At 40.3% G+C, this 14,265-nt stretch overlaps 6 protein-coding genes across 8 annotated transcripts; 4 read left to right on the forward strand and 2 right to left on the reverse strand.

The window, feature by feature from the left end:
* Positions 1-17: 17 nt before the first annotated feature.
* Positions 18-1,022, forward strand: LOC116919253 (MORN repeat-containing protein 4 homolog). Its single transcript, XM_032925209.2, has 4 exons — positions 18-159; positions 222-417; positions 488-597; positions 668-1,022. The coding sequence occupies exons 1-4, from the start codon at positions 78-80 to the stop codon at positions 820-822; spliced, it is 543 nt and encodes a 180-aa protein (XP_032781100.1). The 5' UTR covers positions 18-77; the 3' UTR covers positions 823-1,022.
* On the reverse strand, positions 200-6,026 carry LOC116919255 (nicastrin-like). The gene is given in 18 exon segments (XM_032925211.2): positions 200-1,089; positions 1,175-1,276; positions 1,337-1,576; positions 1,660-1,931; positions 1,987-2,105; positions 2,177-2,339; positions 2,410-2,600; positions 3,196-3,395; positions 3,453-3,564; positions 3,629-3,865; positions 3,929-4,249; positions 4,308-4,477; positions 4,538-4,858; positions 4,926-5,076; positions 5,136-5,281; positions 5,361-5,497; positions 5,573-5,696; positions 5,795-6,026. Coding segments are annotated over 18 exon segments (3,345 nt in total). The 5' UTR covers positions 5,964-6,026; the 3' UTR covers positions 200-919.
* A 411-nt stretch (positions 6,027-6,437) lies between these two features.
* On the forward strand, positions 6,438-8,163 carry LOC116918712 (abasic site processing protein HMCES). 2 transcript variants are annotated; one of them, XM_032924455.2, is made up of 5 exons: positions 6,438-6,562; positions 6,742-6,982; positions 7,053-7,250; positions 7,314-7,836; positions 7,978-8,163. In XM_032924455.2, exons 1-5 carry the CDS (start codon positions 6,525-6,527, stop codon positions 7,983-7,985), a joined length of 1,008 nt encoding a protein of 335 aa, XP_032780346.2. In that variant the 5' UTR covers positions 6,438-6,524; the 3' UTR covers positions 7,986-8,163. The 2 variants fall into 2 exon arrangements, with proteins under 2 accessions (XP_032780346.2, XP_032780344.2); XM_032924453.2 differs by having other exon boundaries at positions 7,314-7,989.
* Positions 7,900-9,848, forward strand: LOC116918719 (flavin reductase (NADPH)). 2 transcript variants are annotated; one of them, XM_045171121.1, is made up of 5 exons: positions 7,900-8,041; positions 8,108-8,367; positions 8,436-8,631; positions 8,697-8,864; positions 8,926-9,848. In XM_045171121.1, exons 2-5 carry the CDS (start codon positions 8,230-8,232, stop codon positions 9,072-9,074), a joined length of 651 nt encoding a protein of 216 aa, XP_045027056.1. In that variant the 5' UTR covers positions 7,900-8,041; positions 8,108-8,229; the 3' UTR covers positions 9,075-9,848. The 2 variants fall into 2 exon arrangements, with proteins under 2 accessions (XP_045027056.1, XP_032780356.1); XM_032924465.2 differs by having other exon boundaries at positions 7,900-8,367.
* A 1,524-nt stretch (positions 9,849-11,372) lies between these two features.
* LOC116918711 (puff-specific protein Bx42) lies at positions 11,373-13,601 on the forward strand. The gene is made up of 6 exons (XM_032924452.2): positions 11,373-11,530; positions 11,593-12,213; positions 12,280-12,478; positions 12,545-12,861; positions 12,925-13,203; positions 13,271-13,601. The coding sequence occupies exons 1-6, from the start codon at positions 11,514-11,516 to the stop codon at positions 13,470-13,472; spliced, it is 1,635 nt and encodes a 544-aa protein (XP_032780343.1). The 5' UTR covers positions 11,373-11,513; the 3' UTR covers positions 13,473-13,601.
* Positions 13,592-14,236, reverse strand: LOC116918721. Its single transcript, XM_032924468.2, has 2 exons — positions 14,056-14,236; positions 13,592-13,969 (listed from the first exon to the last, which is right to left on the reverse strand). The coding sequence occupies exons 1-2, from the start codon at positions 14,234-14,236 to the stop codon at positions 13,755-13,757; spliced, it is 396 nt and encodes a 131-aa protein (XP_032780359.1). The 3' UTR covers positions 13,592-13,754.
* Between the last annotated feature and the right edge of the window lie 29 nt (positions 14,237-14,265).

The raw sequence follows: 14,265 nt of genomic DNA on the forward strand, positions 1-14,265 counted from the left end.
TTTCATTGTTTCTTATTGTGATTATTGATTTGTTTGTGCTTACGCGTTTGCCTGTGTGACCCCTCCTAATTAGATTTATGCCTTCGTACAGAAATAATCCTTTTAATGTTCAGTACTTTGTCTACGTGGAAGCAGTAAGGACGCTAACGATGGCGTTGGGTAAGTTTCGTTTGATTATTTGTTGTTGAAAACTTGAAAGTAATAGATATTTTTTTTATTAGACGCAGAAAACAAGGATGCTGTATATGGTTCATTCAAATACAGTGATGGCAGCGAATATATAGGCGAGTGGGACCAGAATGGGCAGCGACACGGTGTAGGGCAACTTACTACTCCCGATGGTTCGGTATATTCAGGTCAATTTAAACTAGGACTGTGCTCTGGTTTAGGTGTACTTGTTTTCTCGGACGGTGCAAGGTAATAATGTAACGAGCGTTTAGCCTGTCAATATCACGAGCTTAAATGTCTTTTGCCTTGTGTGTTCAAGGTACGAGGGGACATTTTCCGAAGGCTGGTTTCACGGACCAGGAGCATTCTGGAGATCAGACGGTATGAGATATGAAGGTGAATTCCGTGGCGGCCGGATTTGGGGTCAAGGTAAGAAAAATAAATTAAAATAAATTAAAATAAGCTATTTATTCTAGTAAACATTTATTATTTGAACTAGGTTTGGTGACTTTTTCGGACGAAAGCAACGGGTTTCCTCGCCATGAAGGATATTTTCAAGATTGTAGATTTATGCGCCGAGCCAAGTGCGGTGACGCAATTCAACGAGCTCAGAAAGTCGCATTAATGGCTCGGGCTTTATGCGATGAGCACTGAGCAGTTCATTCTTTTACGACCCTCTTCTTGAAGAAAGTGATGATTATTCGTGAACCAGAATCAACAGATTTTATTCAAACTAGGTGTATTACTTGTTTTATCTGGTGATAGCTGTCGTTGAATTTGCTAGCAGTAGATGTTGAAGAGCAGTGGACTGTTTCATCCGGGCTTGCAGTAATATATGACTGGCTACTCCGATACGAACGTCCATTAATGTCAGTTCTCCTTTTATTCGAATTAAAACTTTCTTCAAGTTAACTAGGGGAGCTATTCACATTATGACGGAAAAAAAAATTTATGTCACCGAAGTGAAATGAGAAACGTATATGGATTTCAAACTGCGGGAACTTACTTCCGTCAGTCATGTTGAGACTACGTTCATCAAGCTCGTTCTTGATGTGTTGTATCTCGTCATTTAATTGGTTTAGTTTATGGTTACGTTCCTCTATCCCGACTGTGAAGTAAAATATTGCTATTTATCTGGAGAATATCCCATTTTAGGTGATCGACGTACCACTGAATTTGGTGTATTTTTCTTCCACCTGTTTAAGCTGTTCCTGAGTCTTGCTGTACTGAGTCAACAATCCACTGAGCTGAGAATTTAGGTATTTTTCTCTCGTTTCCACACGTTCCATGTTCTTCTCGATGTCTGTGCTGATCTTTTGCAGCATTGTTCGAGATGAGCTCATCGTATTTGACACACCTGCACTGTATTTTGATAGCAATTCTAGTCGTGACCTCCAATCCCGGGGATCTTTTTTGCCCCAAAACAAAACTTGTGAGTTATTTTTTTTTAACATACAGTTATTGATTGTTGTGGGCCATGGCATTACTTACCAGGCTTCATTGCGAGTTTAAGTCGTGGAATGACACGTTCAACTTCGATCTTCCAAGCTTCAGCATCAGCATTCGATTCCAGTACATCAGCTCGCATTTGACTTACGTGAGGGGTAATAGTTTGAACATTAAGGTTGAAGAAGTCTTTATCGTACTCGTCGTCGTCACTTCCATATTGAGCAGCCATTTCTTCCTCTACCTGATCCAAATCAAGTTCATCTCCACTTCCGTTCTCCTCTTCTACAACTTCCTCTTCGTCTTTTTCCTGAGGCCTGTACGACATTGAAGTTAGATTTACGTAATAGGTGTTTGCTGTCTTTTTCTCACTGATCCCATAAAAAGTTGTTGATTTTCAATGCGTAGTCAGCCAACCGATCAAGAACGAAAACAACGTGCTCGCCGTAGCCCTGCTTCAGTCTATTTGGTGGGAACTCGATAGCGACTCCCTAAGGTATATGGCGGGTGTCCATCCGTTTTATTAATTTAGTAAGGAAAGTAAAAGCTAAGATTATCGTACTAAACGGCGAACGTGGTCCAATATATTTGATATTGCGGCATTGGGGTCATCAGATTCCTGGGGTGTATCGAATTTTTTTTTGCCTTTTCTTATCAACCACGCAGCTGTAACAACAAACATGTAAAATTGCTCCCCCGGATTGGTAGGTATAGCAAAGTAATGTCTAAATTTGAATCGTTATTCGGATTTAATTATTGATGTTTAGTGATAGGTTTCTTTATTATTAAGTGTACCTTGGAAAAGGTTTAATGTTGAATTCGTTGGCGAATTCTGTTTCGTATTTGAGGAGCTTCATCTTGTCAATCAAATCCTCCATTAGAGTAAATACCGTGAAAGAAGCACCTGGACCCAGTTGCCCGATTTCGTTGTCAGCGGTTGATTCATTTCGGTTGCCATTTACACCAGAGTCAGATTTACGGGTTGACTTCTCCATTTGCACTTCGTTTATAGTTACCTAAAACCTCGTATTGCACACGTACTGTTCTAACCTGTTTGTTTGGCTTCCATCCGTAAGGTTACCTTGGTTACCACGAATCCATCAAACTTAACATCACAACGATATTAGTGTAATATAAAACCACTGCCATCAGCCAATCTTACGGAATTTGTATTCACCAATTATCTCAATGAAATGAATTAGAACTAAAAAGAGCATACGTTGCATATAATCACACTGAAGACATAGCAGGTCATTTCCATTCAAACTTCGCACATGCACAAGCAAAATATAATATGCACACAAGAAAATATTATTAAATGACATAAGTTTAAAGTGTGAAAAGCCGTCCAAGGCAGCAAATCACATCACATCGGTGGTTAATTATTTGTTAAGATACTCAACAAACTCTCAGGCGTTATTAAACTAGTTACAGCTGGACAATGGGATGAGTTGAGCCGTAGTTAAACGTTACCAATGGAATGCGATTTGCTGCGTTGTCCTAGCAAGCAACTGCCTCTGGACTGAAATTAATTTGTCAAAATGTACAGGTTAAGGAATGACTTGCTAAAACTTTTTGTACTCTTTACCTCGGGGGGAAAAGAAGAGCAGAATTTGTTTCTACCCAATAGGTTACCGCAAAAGATAACAAAAGGACTACCACTCCAAAGACGAATATGGAGACTGCCTGGAGCGAGGAAGCTTTTAGAAATATTCGAACTGAGAAAGTCTCCCACCTGGATTCTGTCCAGGAAGAGTATTCTCCCGATGCCCAGTCGTAATCTATTTTAAATTTAGGTATATAATATATTTTTTTAAAATTAAAATATCTAAATAGACCTTCAATTTCAAAGGCTGGGCTAACCGCGTAGGAAGTTTTGATAGTGCTGCGATAACATGTTCCGCTGGAATTGTTTGATTCGTACTCTCCCATCCAGTAGTAATGGTAAATCTGTAGGAAAGTGCTGACAAGTTAAACGACGCTGAATGTTTGGATTGGAAAAAATCATACATACTTCATTGTGATCACTGTTTATACAAGCTGTCTTGTTAATATCAAGTGGATCTCCACTGACCATCGCCAAAAGGTGCCGGGTCCGTAGCGAAAGAGCCTTGTAGGCACCATCACCATGCGTCACACCCACATAGGTCGGCAAAATGCTTCCAGTAGCTAAATTGTTCCTACCGTTTAAAAGCCAACTGAAGAGGCTGCAATTGGCGTTGACCAGGTAGCACTCGAGAATGCTCTCCAACTATACAGTTAAGATTCCCACTCTAAAACGCACTTAATTTTTTTTAATGATTGAAAAACCTACCAAAGTCACGTTTGCTACGATGTTCGTAGGCATTTCATCCCTTGTAGCCAATTTATAGATAGCAGCTGATACCGTCTGAGCAACCTCAGCCAGATGCTTTGATAACTTCGAAGAACTAATTGTCTGAAATGTATCCCATTCGTTGTTGTAAAACTGATTGGTAAATGCGTTCTTGTGGTTGGAGATCAACAGCCCTGGGATGCTCAAATCTTTTTTGAGAAAACTTTGAAGAGAGGCTGGTGGCAGTGGGATTGAAGCATTGACAGACTCTACAGTAAGATTGCCCTGATTATTCATAAGGGCATTGATCAAATTCATCACCTATTGAGGTAGAAAAAATTAAGTAATATTGAAAGTATCTTTAATCAGGCAGGATTACGTTGGAGTCAACCCGTATATCACTCCTCGATTTGGGATCCGTGTGCAGATAAATTTTTTTATCACCATGAGGAGCTAGAGAACCAAGCTCAATCCAATATTTAATATGTTCGAGCCCAATCAGAGGACTTTGCGATGGATTTTCTTCTTTCAACGGCTTCGGGAATTTCCCTGTATAGAAGAAATTAAATAAGTTGATGTGTTTTGCATAATTGAAGATGTGGAATCAACCTAAAGTCATTTCGTAGGCCATGCGACTAGATCCGATATAGTCGAAAGCTTCGCCATTAAAAAGTACCAAAAAGATATTTTCGATCTCCTCACGACGGATATCGAACTTGAACTTGTTAATCATATCTGCAATAGCTATCAGAGTAGCCATTCCTGTAATGGCTGTATCGGCACCAACTGACAGACCATCGAATATTGATGCACTGTCTAATCTGGCAGAGATGAAGATGACGGAGTGGTTGCGAACGGGTCCGCTACTCTTGTTTGCGGCCAATACAGGGACAAAAATATTGACATTCCCCAAAGGATCACAGTACTCGGCTATAAGATCAAGTATGTTCTGTTAGTTTTTGCTTAAAAGATGATGTAATCATAGACGGTGGCTTACAAGGTTGTGGATTGAGTAGCATGTTGAGACGTCCCCGTCGAAGGCACGTTGGTGTATCCACCGCGGCCCACATAAAAGCCTTCAGTTCAATAGCACATAAAGGATAGCTGGGGGGCGTACCTTCTATTGGTCGATTGAACTTCAAATAACACTGCAACGACAAACGATATTAGACAACTTAACATGTTGAACAAAACTAAAATAATTTACATCATCAAGCAGGACTGATTGATTTAGCTTGGTTTCATTGATGAAAAAAATTGGGAATTGGAAATCTTCAAATAAAATTGCATCTCCAGCAGGATTCCATGGGTTAGAATCACAGTAGGAAGAAAATTCATCATTTTTATACAGTCCTATGAAGAAGTAAAATTATGCACAAATGAAAAAAATACATAAATACATATATAATAACATTTTTTCAAAGCCACTAACCAGTAATTTTGTTGGGACATGTTAAGTCATTGGAATAAGGTGGTGCTGGAGATGGATTGTGAAATGTAGTATCAGTTTGGTTTAGAACTACTATGCCAGCAACTTTGCCTGAATTTTTCAGTGACATCAGGTTTTCTCTGAAATTTTAAGGACAGTTTATGCAAGTTATTTTTATCTGGATTGTTGGTACCAAGAAAAACTGTTTTCCGAACCTTCTAAACAAGTCCGGAGCTAGTAAAACCACATATGGAGCATCAGGGCCAACCTCAAGAAGCCAATCAAAATCCAGTTTTTTTCCAACATAATGCACAACACCTACATTTCCTGATTGGGATGCTGAATAAAAAAATATTTAAAAAATGATTAAAGGTTAGACATTGTTTATTATACAGTAGATTTAATTAGCATTGATCTGTCAAACTCTGACTTCTTACATGAACAACCAATCTGATGGGTTCCATTTAACCTTCTAAAGCAACTAAAACCATCGTCAATCCGTTGATAAATTTTTTCCGTGATTCTTTCACCACTCAAGTCAGTAGCTAATAAAATAGCACTAAATAATAACCAACAAACTTTTTTGACATTTAAAATGCCAGCCATCTTTTACAGTGCTGTTCGGCTGGTTTTGCTTGGCAGCTCGGCAGGTTATGGCATTTTGGTTGCCTGCCCTAGCGCTCGGCCCCGCGTAAATCGGGGAGCTTTTTAGTCGATCCGGTGCGGGGATAATCTTAATCGGGGAAGCAATTTCGGTGCTCGGTGCGGTGATATCGGTGATCGGTGCCTTCCCCGATTATCAATGAATAGTCATCTAAATTGGCAGTTGGCCAACAAGAACAAATGTTACCCTAGTCACGTGATTCTCGTTGGGCTATCAGAACTCAAGGTCACTGGTAAGACTAACCCCATATGGCTGAAGCGGTGCTATCGGTGCAGCACCGATCATAGCACTGTTCCGCACCGAAAAAAGAAATCCCACCGCACCGAACTTCCCCGATTCATTTTAATCAGGGAAGCTTAGCGGTGTCCCCGATTAGAATGTGATCGGGGCCGAGCCCTATTCTGCCCGCCCTCCGAATGAAAACTATAAATTAGAGCAGCTAACGCAAACCATAGCAATAGCTCTGTTCAATCATAATACCGCCATTTATTAGCTCTGACTCTATGCTTAAAGTTCTTAAAATGTGTGGACGAACTGCTTGGTATTACTTTATCTCAAATATTTATTAGAATGATTATTCATTGCAGAAAAAATTGTTTTTGTTACTTTTCATTTCTATAGTCCTTGAAATCTAAATGCTAGACATTCGTTACGCCAACGATTTTTCTCTTAACTTAGATGACTTTTAATAGAATTTGTTCGTTGTCTTTCTATGCTTAGTACGTTATCACCTGATGTATTATGCAAAGCATGCACCTACAAGAAAATGAAATCTGATTGCTATACTCAAGCTGAATGGAGAGAAAGCAGTAATGGGAAGGAATGCAATCCATCTACCAACTTTGTCCCAACATTCTATGGGCCTGTAATGATTTCCAAGAAGCATTTAGACCCAAATGCTGATCCAGATGACAGAGTTCTAACACCTATGATGTGGGGAATTATTCCAAGATGGCATAAGGTACCCCTGTTTCTTCTGTAAAAATTTCTATTGTTTGATCTAATGTCACATTGTGGCTGATTTTTCTCAGGGACCTCCAACCCAGCACAAGATTTCAACAAACAATTGCCGTATTGAAAGAATTACTGAGAGTCGCCTTTACAAGGATCCACTAAATAAGGGTAGACGCTGTGTAGTACTCTGTGAGGGATTCTATGAATGGAAAAAACCTAAGAGTAAAGGTGGAATTAAGCAACCATACATCATATATTTCCCCCAACCTGAAGGAGTGAGTACTCTGCTAATTATATTTAATTCTGATTCTGATGTTAACTTTTCATTATTTTATTAGCAATCAATGTTCGAGTCAGAGACGTGGACGGATCGTTTAGACGAGCTCTGGTCTAAAGAAGATGGATGGAAAGGACCGAAACCACTTACGATGGCTGGTCTCTTTGATATCTGGAAATCACCTGAAGATGATAGCATCATTTACAGTTACAGTATAATAACTATGGACTCTTCCTCGGCATTCGCATGGATCCATGAAAGAATGCCAGCGATTCTTGAAACGGAAGATGACGTCCGCGATTGGCTTGACTACACACGCGTTCCTGCTGAACAAGCTCTTGCCAAATTAAAAGCTTCGTCCATATTAACTTTTCATCCTGTGTCTACCGATGTCAACAATGCGAAAAACAAGGGGAATCATCTCACAAAACCCATTGATTTGAATAAACCTAAAAAGCTCTCGGGGAGCGGGAAGTTTATGACAAACTGGTTGAGTCAAGGGAGTCCGGTTAAAGCAGAAAAGAGTGAAAGTTCCCCCAAAGAGGGCGTTAAACGTCATTCATCAACGAAAGATCTCGTTCAAGGTACGTCTGCCAAAAAAGTCAAGGAGGATGAAGCGACCAACTAAAAAGCTCTTTGCTGGGAAATATCGTTTATTTTTGTGTACCTTCTAATTTTCAGAATGTAACGACTGTTTTTGTTAACGAAAAGTGTTTAAAATACAGATTTATAGGATATGTCGTAAGATTTCATGGCAGTTCGGAACTGACCGTTCAAACAGGATGCCAGGTGAACGACAAAGCCATCAGAAATTTCACACTGATAAATATTTATGTAACCTACCCCTGTTATCAGAAACGTCGTATCTGATCGCCATGGGCGACAAGAGAACTCTTGACTAAAAGAACATTAGTTTATCAGAGCTTCAAAGTCTCTCAAGAATCGAACATCTCGGCTGTTAATATTCGCGATTTACGATGAAAATTGCTGTGCTCGGAGCTACAGGTGGGACAGGCGTTCAGATAGTGAAGCAAGCACTCGCAGGCAAGCATGAAGTTATTGCTATAGTTCGTAACCCAGACAACCTTAAAGAAATCCAGAACCCACGTCTCAAGGTAGTTTTTTTTTCTTATTCTAATGTTACTAGGCAACACTATATTGAAATGAATGCCATTTGGCACAGGTTGTGAATGGTGACATTTTCTCTGAAGTCAGTTTGACTTCCCATTTTAAGGACACCGATGCCGTCATTTCCTGTCTAGGCTTCAAACGAAGCTCGGAAGTAACCGGCTATACGGAGTCCATCAAACCAATCATAGGAGCAATTAGAGCTGCTAAAGTCCCAAGACTACTTGTTATGACGGCATATTACACAGAAAGTAAGCACATTATCTCTTGAAACTTTAAAATAACAATGACAATAGCTAATTCTCACTTGTTGTAGTATCTTCCAGCGAAAGCCAAGGGTTCATTGTGCGATGGTTGGTAATACCTATGCTTCGACCGATTTTGATTAACATGAGGCAAATGGAGAAATACCTTGAAAGTGAATGCAGTGACATCAATTACACCGTTATTCGACCGCCTGGACTAACCAATGGAACAGCGTCAGGTAAATTTGAAGCCTATGGGAACATTAGATAACTGTTAAGAGTTCCCCGTTCTCTGAATAGGCCGAAAAATCAAATCGGAGATTGATGCTTATTTCTTAAAAGATAAATCAAGTCCTACTAGAATGCCTCGTGCCGACGTAGCAAAATTTATGATCGACTGCCTTCCAAAATCGGATTTATTTCAAAAAGCTGTCGCAGTTGGCCTTTAATAATAACCTGCTTCATTGCATTTTTTTATTTCGCAATCAGTAACTTGCAATTTTATCGTCTTCAAAGAAAAAAATACCAATCTAAAGCGATTGAACTTCATCTTTAATCCCCCCATTTTTTCCCCCTTTCGAAAGAAATCAATTTCGATAGAAGTAACGTTCTTGCTAAAGTTCAATAGGACATGCTTCGTTTCCACAAGAAATTCATCTCGCTTGGTTTTAAATGGATGCCAAAGTATCCTATTTCTTCCCGAGAATAAGGAAAAAGTAACGAGTTTTGGGAAAATTTTCTCTTAGTTGAAATTGAGTTTTAGCTTTGTCGCCTCATATACCTCTTCGCTAGATTTTCCTGTTCCTGTTTTTGAAACAAAGTGTCACAAGCGTGTAAAAATTCTGGCCTAGATGTCATATCAGCTTTACGAGTTTACAGTCACGTCCCGCTAACTTGACCTTAAGCACAGATGTCGTACTGAATACTCGTTGGAGCGAACCATTTTGTGCTCAGTGACGCATAACATCAAAGACAAATTGGAAAAAAGAATTTAGTATGCAACATATCATCAAGTAGCTCATCACGAAACATCCTCTTTCTGTGTAAACAATTATCTTGGGAAATGTCGTAGTTCCATGATACATTTTGGTAAGAAACATAGAATATCGGATGTCGTAATGAGATGCTCTGTGCTCCTGCGTAATTAACGTGCCCCGGGATAGAACTGTCTCCTGGCAAATAACTTATATAATAAACATGACTGCCGTGAGGCTTATCTGTCAGTAAACTTTACCGTCATATGCGTCCCGGTATCAAATCAAGTTTCCCTTCCTAACAGTAAGGCCTAGCAAGAACGCAAAGCCTATAAAGGTATCGATCCATCCGTCGAAATAGACCTCACCCCATGTTTACGGAAAGAAAGGACGGAACCGTAATCAAGGATCAAATAGATATGCTGTAGAAGAAGACTTTCATAATGAAACTTTTCAATGGGTGCCTCGCACAACACAACGAGTTCACGGCTACGTCTCTTGCTGTTTCTTGATTTCCTACGGAAGCGCAATCGTCGAAGTTTGAAATCTCGGTGATGTATACAGGAGAGATCGTCGCATATACACAACGACTATCTGTGTATTATCGGAAGAATGCACTATAGATGTAAACCTCCACCCTTAAGATTTATTGGGGTACAGCACAGAAAGTCAAAGAAACCGGCGGAAGGGAGACGGAGATGAAGCAAGCTCACGGTCACCGCACACATCCATATATCATTTGTAATACGCAACTCGCTGATTCACATCGCAAACCAGTTGAAATGAAATCTATTCACAAGTATATCAAACTCTTGCGTTGGCATTTATGACCGGAACTGAGACTGTTAAGCCTTATCCGCTGATAAATCAGATGTTCCCCCTTGCAAACAGAAAGACTCACATTATTTTTATGATTGTGTTATCGCATACTGTATAACTATTTTTTAAGGTATTTTCCTTTTACACGCCAAATGCCGAGTTTTCACAATCGATTTGGCACAGGGGGAAAAAAAAAGGCCGACGTCATCAGCCACGACTATACGCCTCAGAGTCAAGAAGCGTTGATTGCATATGGAAAGTATGCGACTTTTACCCTGCTTTTACCATGTTTGCCTTCTAATTAGGTGTTCTTAGTGAGTGAGTGAGAAACTGCGCCTCATTGCAGCTGACAAGAGTTCGCATTTCAAACCTTGGCATGAATTACTTTTTTGTCACCACCCCACTCTTGTTTTTCATATTATTACCGCGAAAATATCACGAATAGAAAAGGCGTGAGAAGAAAAGCTTATTGGCTGCACGTTTTTATAGAAAATGGAGAAGAATATGAGAAAGCTGGTTTGTATAACAAGAACGGCGCGGTTGCTCTCAGCTTAAGTATGTCTATTTATTCCGCCCATCATTAAACTATATTGGATATCCAGAGAGTATACGCACATGGCGTCCTAATCTCGTAAAAGTTTTGGGATCGATAGACTTTAAAAAATTTCAGTCACGTCTCTAAACAAGTACCGGAGTCATAAAGGAAAATTGTGTACTCTATGGCTCTGCTAGTACGCCGCCTTCATCGCAATGCATAATTTTGATTGGCGTTATTTTTAACTTAAACTCAAATGCATCCAAGAATAAATGCTTTGGAAAGCGAAACCTTTTCCGCCGAAAAATTTTAAAAAGATTTTTATATGGATAAACATCCAGCCGTCCCAAATGCGATTTGTACTTTCCATTTCTCAGTTCCCATCTTCCTAAAAGCCAAAAGCCCAAAACCCAAAAGCCCATAAATAAAGCACAAATGCACAATACACAACAAAGAAATCTGGCATCGCTGTGCAGATGTTTATTCCATGAGAATATAATTTTTGTATTTGGCAACTTCTTGCTGACAGACAGACTCGACTTTGGTGAAAACAGAAAAACATGGCGTCCCTATCGAGGTAAAGTTATTTTCATTAGATTGCATTAAATTTTCTTCAGAACATATTTCTATTTTTCATAGTTATCTCCCGGCGCCAACGCAGTTGACATGGGATCGAGACGTCGAAGAGCAAAAGGAACGAGCTAATCGCCAAACGGCCATCGTGGCCGCCACAAAGGCGATACCTCAGTACGGAACTCGCAGTGGATGGATACCTCGAAATGCGTCTGATTTTGGAGATGGAGGTGCTTTCCCTGAAATTCATATGGCACAGTATCCTTTGGATATGGGCCGGAAGGATCAGGTGGGACAAAAATCAAATGCCCTAGCCATCCAGCTTGATGCAGAGGGAAAAATCAAGTATGATGCAATTGCCAGGCAGGGTCATGGCAAAGACAAGCATATCTACTCAAAATTCACAGATCTTTTACCTGCTGAAATCACAAATGAAGATGACCCCACACTACACAAACCTACAGATGATGAAATTGCAGATATTACTGAGAAAACTAGACGAGCCCTGGAACAAATTACGCACGCAAAGGTGGAAGCTGCACTGCCAGTACGTGCTGCAGAAAGAACTGGCCCTGCTCAGTTTATTCGTTACACACCTGCCCAACAGGGTGATGAATTCAATTCTGGTGCCAAACAGCGTATTATCCGCATGGTAGAAGTTCAAAAAGATCCTATGGAACCCCCTAGGTAAAGTATTAAAAAAAAAACATCATATTTTTCTGTGCATTCTAAATACAATATTCCTGTATCTAGGTTCAAAATTAACCAAAAAATTCCTCGTGGTCCGCCATCTCCTCCAGCTCCCGTTCTACATTCCCCTACACGTAAAGTTACTGTTAAGGAACAACAGGAATGGAAGATTCCACCTTGCATTTCAAACTGGAAGAACGCCAAAGGTTACACAATTCCCCTGGATAAACGTTTAGCGGCCGATGGCCGAGGCCTTCAACAGGTAATGTCCACATTTAAACGTGTTAATATTCCCGCCACTCAGACAAAATGACGTTTTTAATCACAGGTTCACATTAACGAAAAATTCGCTAAATTGGCGGAATCCTTGTATATAGCCGATCGAAAAGCTAGAGAGTCAGTGGAACTAAGAGCTCAGCTTCAAAAGAAGCAGGCTCAGAAGGAGAAAGAGAAAAAAGAAGACACATTACGGCAACTTGCCCAGCAAGTTCGTGAAGAGAGAGCTGGTCTTCGACCTGGTGGGGGAGGTGCCGCTGCTCGTGAAGATGATGATGATGCAGCTGAGCGTGACAACTTGAGACAAGAGCGGCATCGCGAGCGACAACGTGAGCGCAACATTACACGTGCCGCCCCTGGCGATAAGAAGTAATGAATTCAACATAGAATTTTTTTTCGTAGTTTTTATTAACAATTTTTATTGGTGTGTAGATCTAAACTTGATCGCCAACGGGAGCGCGACATCAGTGAGCAAATCGCTTTAGGTATGCCTGCTCGGGCTTCTGCTAGTGGCGAGACTATGTACGACCAACGGTTATTGAATCAGACTCGCGGCATGGACAGTGGTTTCGCCGATGATGAGGCCTACAATGTTTATGACAAACCATGGCGCGAACAGGGCACTCTTTCCAGTAACCTTTACCGCCCAACTAAGAACCTAGATCAAGATCTGTATGGCGATGACCTCGACAAATTGGTCAAAACTAGCAAGTGAGTATTTTGTTCATTTCACTAATGATTTCATGGCCTATTTTTTTATCTTTGCGTTTCTCTTTAGATTTGTCCCTGATAAAGAATTCAGTGGAACTGATCGTTCTGGTCCTTCCGGCTCCCGCAGTGGCCCAGTTCAGTTTGAAAAGGAAGAGGATCCGTTCGGCCTCGACAAGTTTTTGACGGACGTTCGCAAGGCCAGTAGCAAGCGACCAACCGATACGGATCGTTCAGAAAAGGACAAAGACAAGAGAAGGCGTCGAGACTAAACTTTGTTTTGCGTTTACGATTTCGCGACTTTGTTTAATTTCCCTCATTTTAAACCTTTATACAAAACAAAACAACAAAAAACACAACCATTTTCAAGAAGACCACAATACATTTCAGATAAAATGTTACTGACTAGTTGTTTATTTCTCTTTAATGGTTGACAATAACCTTTGGTTCAAATACTGTTGAAAGTTACAAGACATTTTTCATAAATGTACACAATAATCAATAATGAAGCAGAAGACATGAATATCACCAGACAAAAGAAATGTAAGTGCATATTATGAAAAAAGTCCAGTCGAAAGACCACGATAGAAACATCTTGCTTCAAGAAGCCTGTGCAGCTGCTCAATGCTAATCAAGCGGACATGAGCTTCTTCGCTCAGCTGTTGCCTTTCCTGCAGCAATTCTACCAGTGTCTCTGAAGTACTGTAAATTTGGAGAAGCAGCCACTCTTGCAATTTTTTGAGATCATCAATGGAAAGGTTTTTGGAAACTAGAAAAACAAAAACATGTGATATGAGAACCAAGCAACTAGAGTACCTGGGAAAGGTAGGGTATAGTAACAACAAAACGACATACCGGAATACGATTGTTTAGTGCTGGATTTGAGCTCGAGTTGGACGCAACATTGTGTTGGTGATGTAGCAGTTTCGTCAGGATTTTTCAGTGGATTTCGCGAACAGAATATGGCAGCAACGGTTGTATTTGATGGTGAATCGTTCAAAAGAGGTAAACGACTTTCTTCGTGGCCGATATCCATGGCGAAGACTAGCCAAATTACGTCAAATC

The sequence above is a fragment of the Daphnia magna genome, linkage group LG3 (assembly GCF_020631705.1).
Source record: "Daphnia magna isolate NIES linkage group LG3, ASM2063170v1.1, whole genome shotgun sequence".
NCBI classification, from domain to species: domain Eukaryota; kingdom Metazoa; phylum Arthropoda; class Branchiopoda; order Diplostraca; family Daphniidae; genus Daphnia; species Daphnia magna.

Excerpts from the sequence above, each read along its gene's own strand:
- LOC116918721 (XM_032924468.2), bottom strand. The coding sequence starts at position 14,236 with ATGGATATCGGCCACGAAGAAAGTCGTTTACCTCTTTTGAACGATTCA. Across the intron at positions 13,970-14,055 it reads CACTAAACAATCGTATTCCG|TTTCCAAAAACCTTTCCATT; the intron begins GTATGTCGTTTT and ends TTGTTTTTCTAG.
- LOC116919253 (XM_032925209.2), top strand. The coding sequence starts at position 78 with ATGCCTTCGTACAGAAATAATCCTTTTAATGTTCAGTACTTTGTCTAC. Across the intron at positions 160-221 it reads GACGCTAACGATGGCGTTGG|ACGCAGAAAACAAGGATGCT; the intron begins GTAAGTTTCGTT and ends TTTTTTTATTAG. Across the intron at positions 598-667 it reads CGGCCGGATTTGGGGTCAAG|GTTTGGTGACTTTTTCGGAC; the intron begins GTAAGAAAAATA and ends TATTTGAACTAG.
- LOC116918711 (XM_032924452.2), top strand. Across the intron at positions 12,214-12,279 it reads GATCCTATGGAACCCCCTAG|GTTCAAAATTAACCAAAAAA; the intron begins GTAAAGTATTAA and ends TCCTGTATCTAG. Across the intron at positions 12,479-12,544 it reads ATGGCCGAGGCCTTCAACAG|GTTCACATTAACGAAAAATT; the intron begins GTAATGTCCACA and ends TTTTAATCACAG.
- LOC116918719 (XM_032924465.2), top strand. The coding sequence starts at position 8,230 with ATGAAAATTGCTGTGCTCGGAGCTACAGGTGGGACAGGCGTTCAGATA. Across the intron at positions 8,368-8,435 it reads TCCAGAACCCACGTCTCAAG|GTTGTGAATGGTGACATTTT; the intron begins GTAGTTTTTTTT and ends CATTTGGCACAG. Across the intron at positions 8,865-8,925 it reads AACCAATGGAACAGCGTCAG|GCCGAAAAATCAAATCGGAG; the intron begins GTAAATTTGAAG and ends TTCTCTGAATAG.
- LOC116918712 (XM_032924453.2), top strand. The coding sequence starts at position 6,525 with ATGCTTAAAGTTCTTAAAATGTGTGGACGAACTGCTTG. Across the intron at positions 6,983-7,052 it reads TTATTCCAAGATGGCATAAG|GGACCTCCAACCCAGCACAA; the intron begins GTACCCCTGTTT and ends GATTTTTCTCAG. Across the intron at positions 7,251-7,313 it reads ATTTCCCCCAACCTGAAGGA|CAATCAATGTTCGAGTCAGA; the intron begins GTGAGTACTCTG and ends TTATTTTATTAG.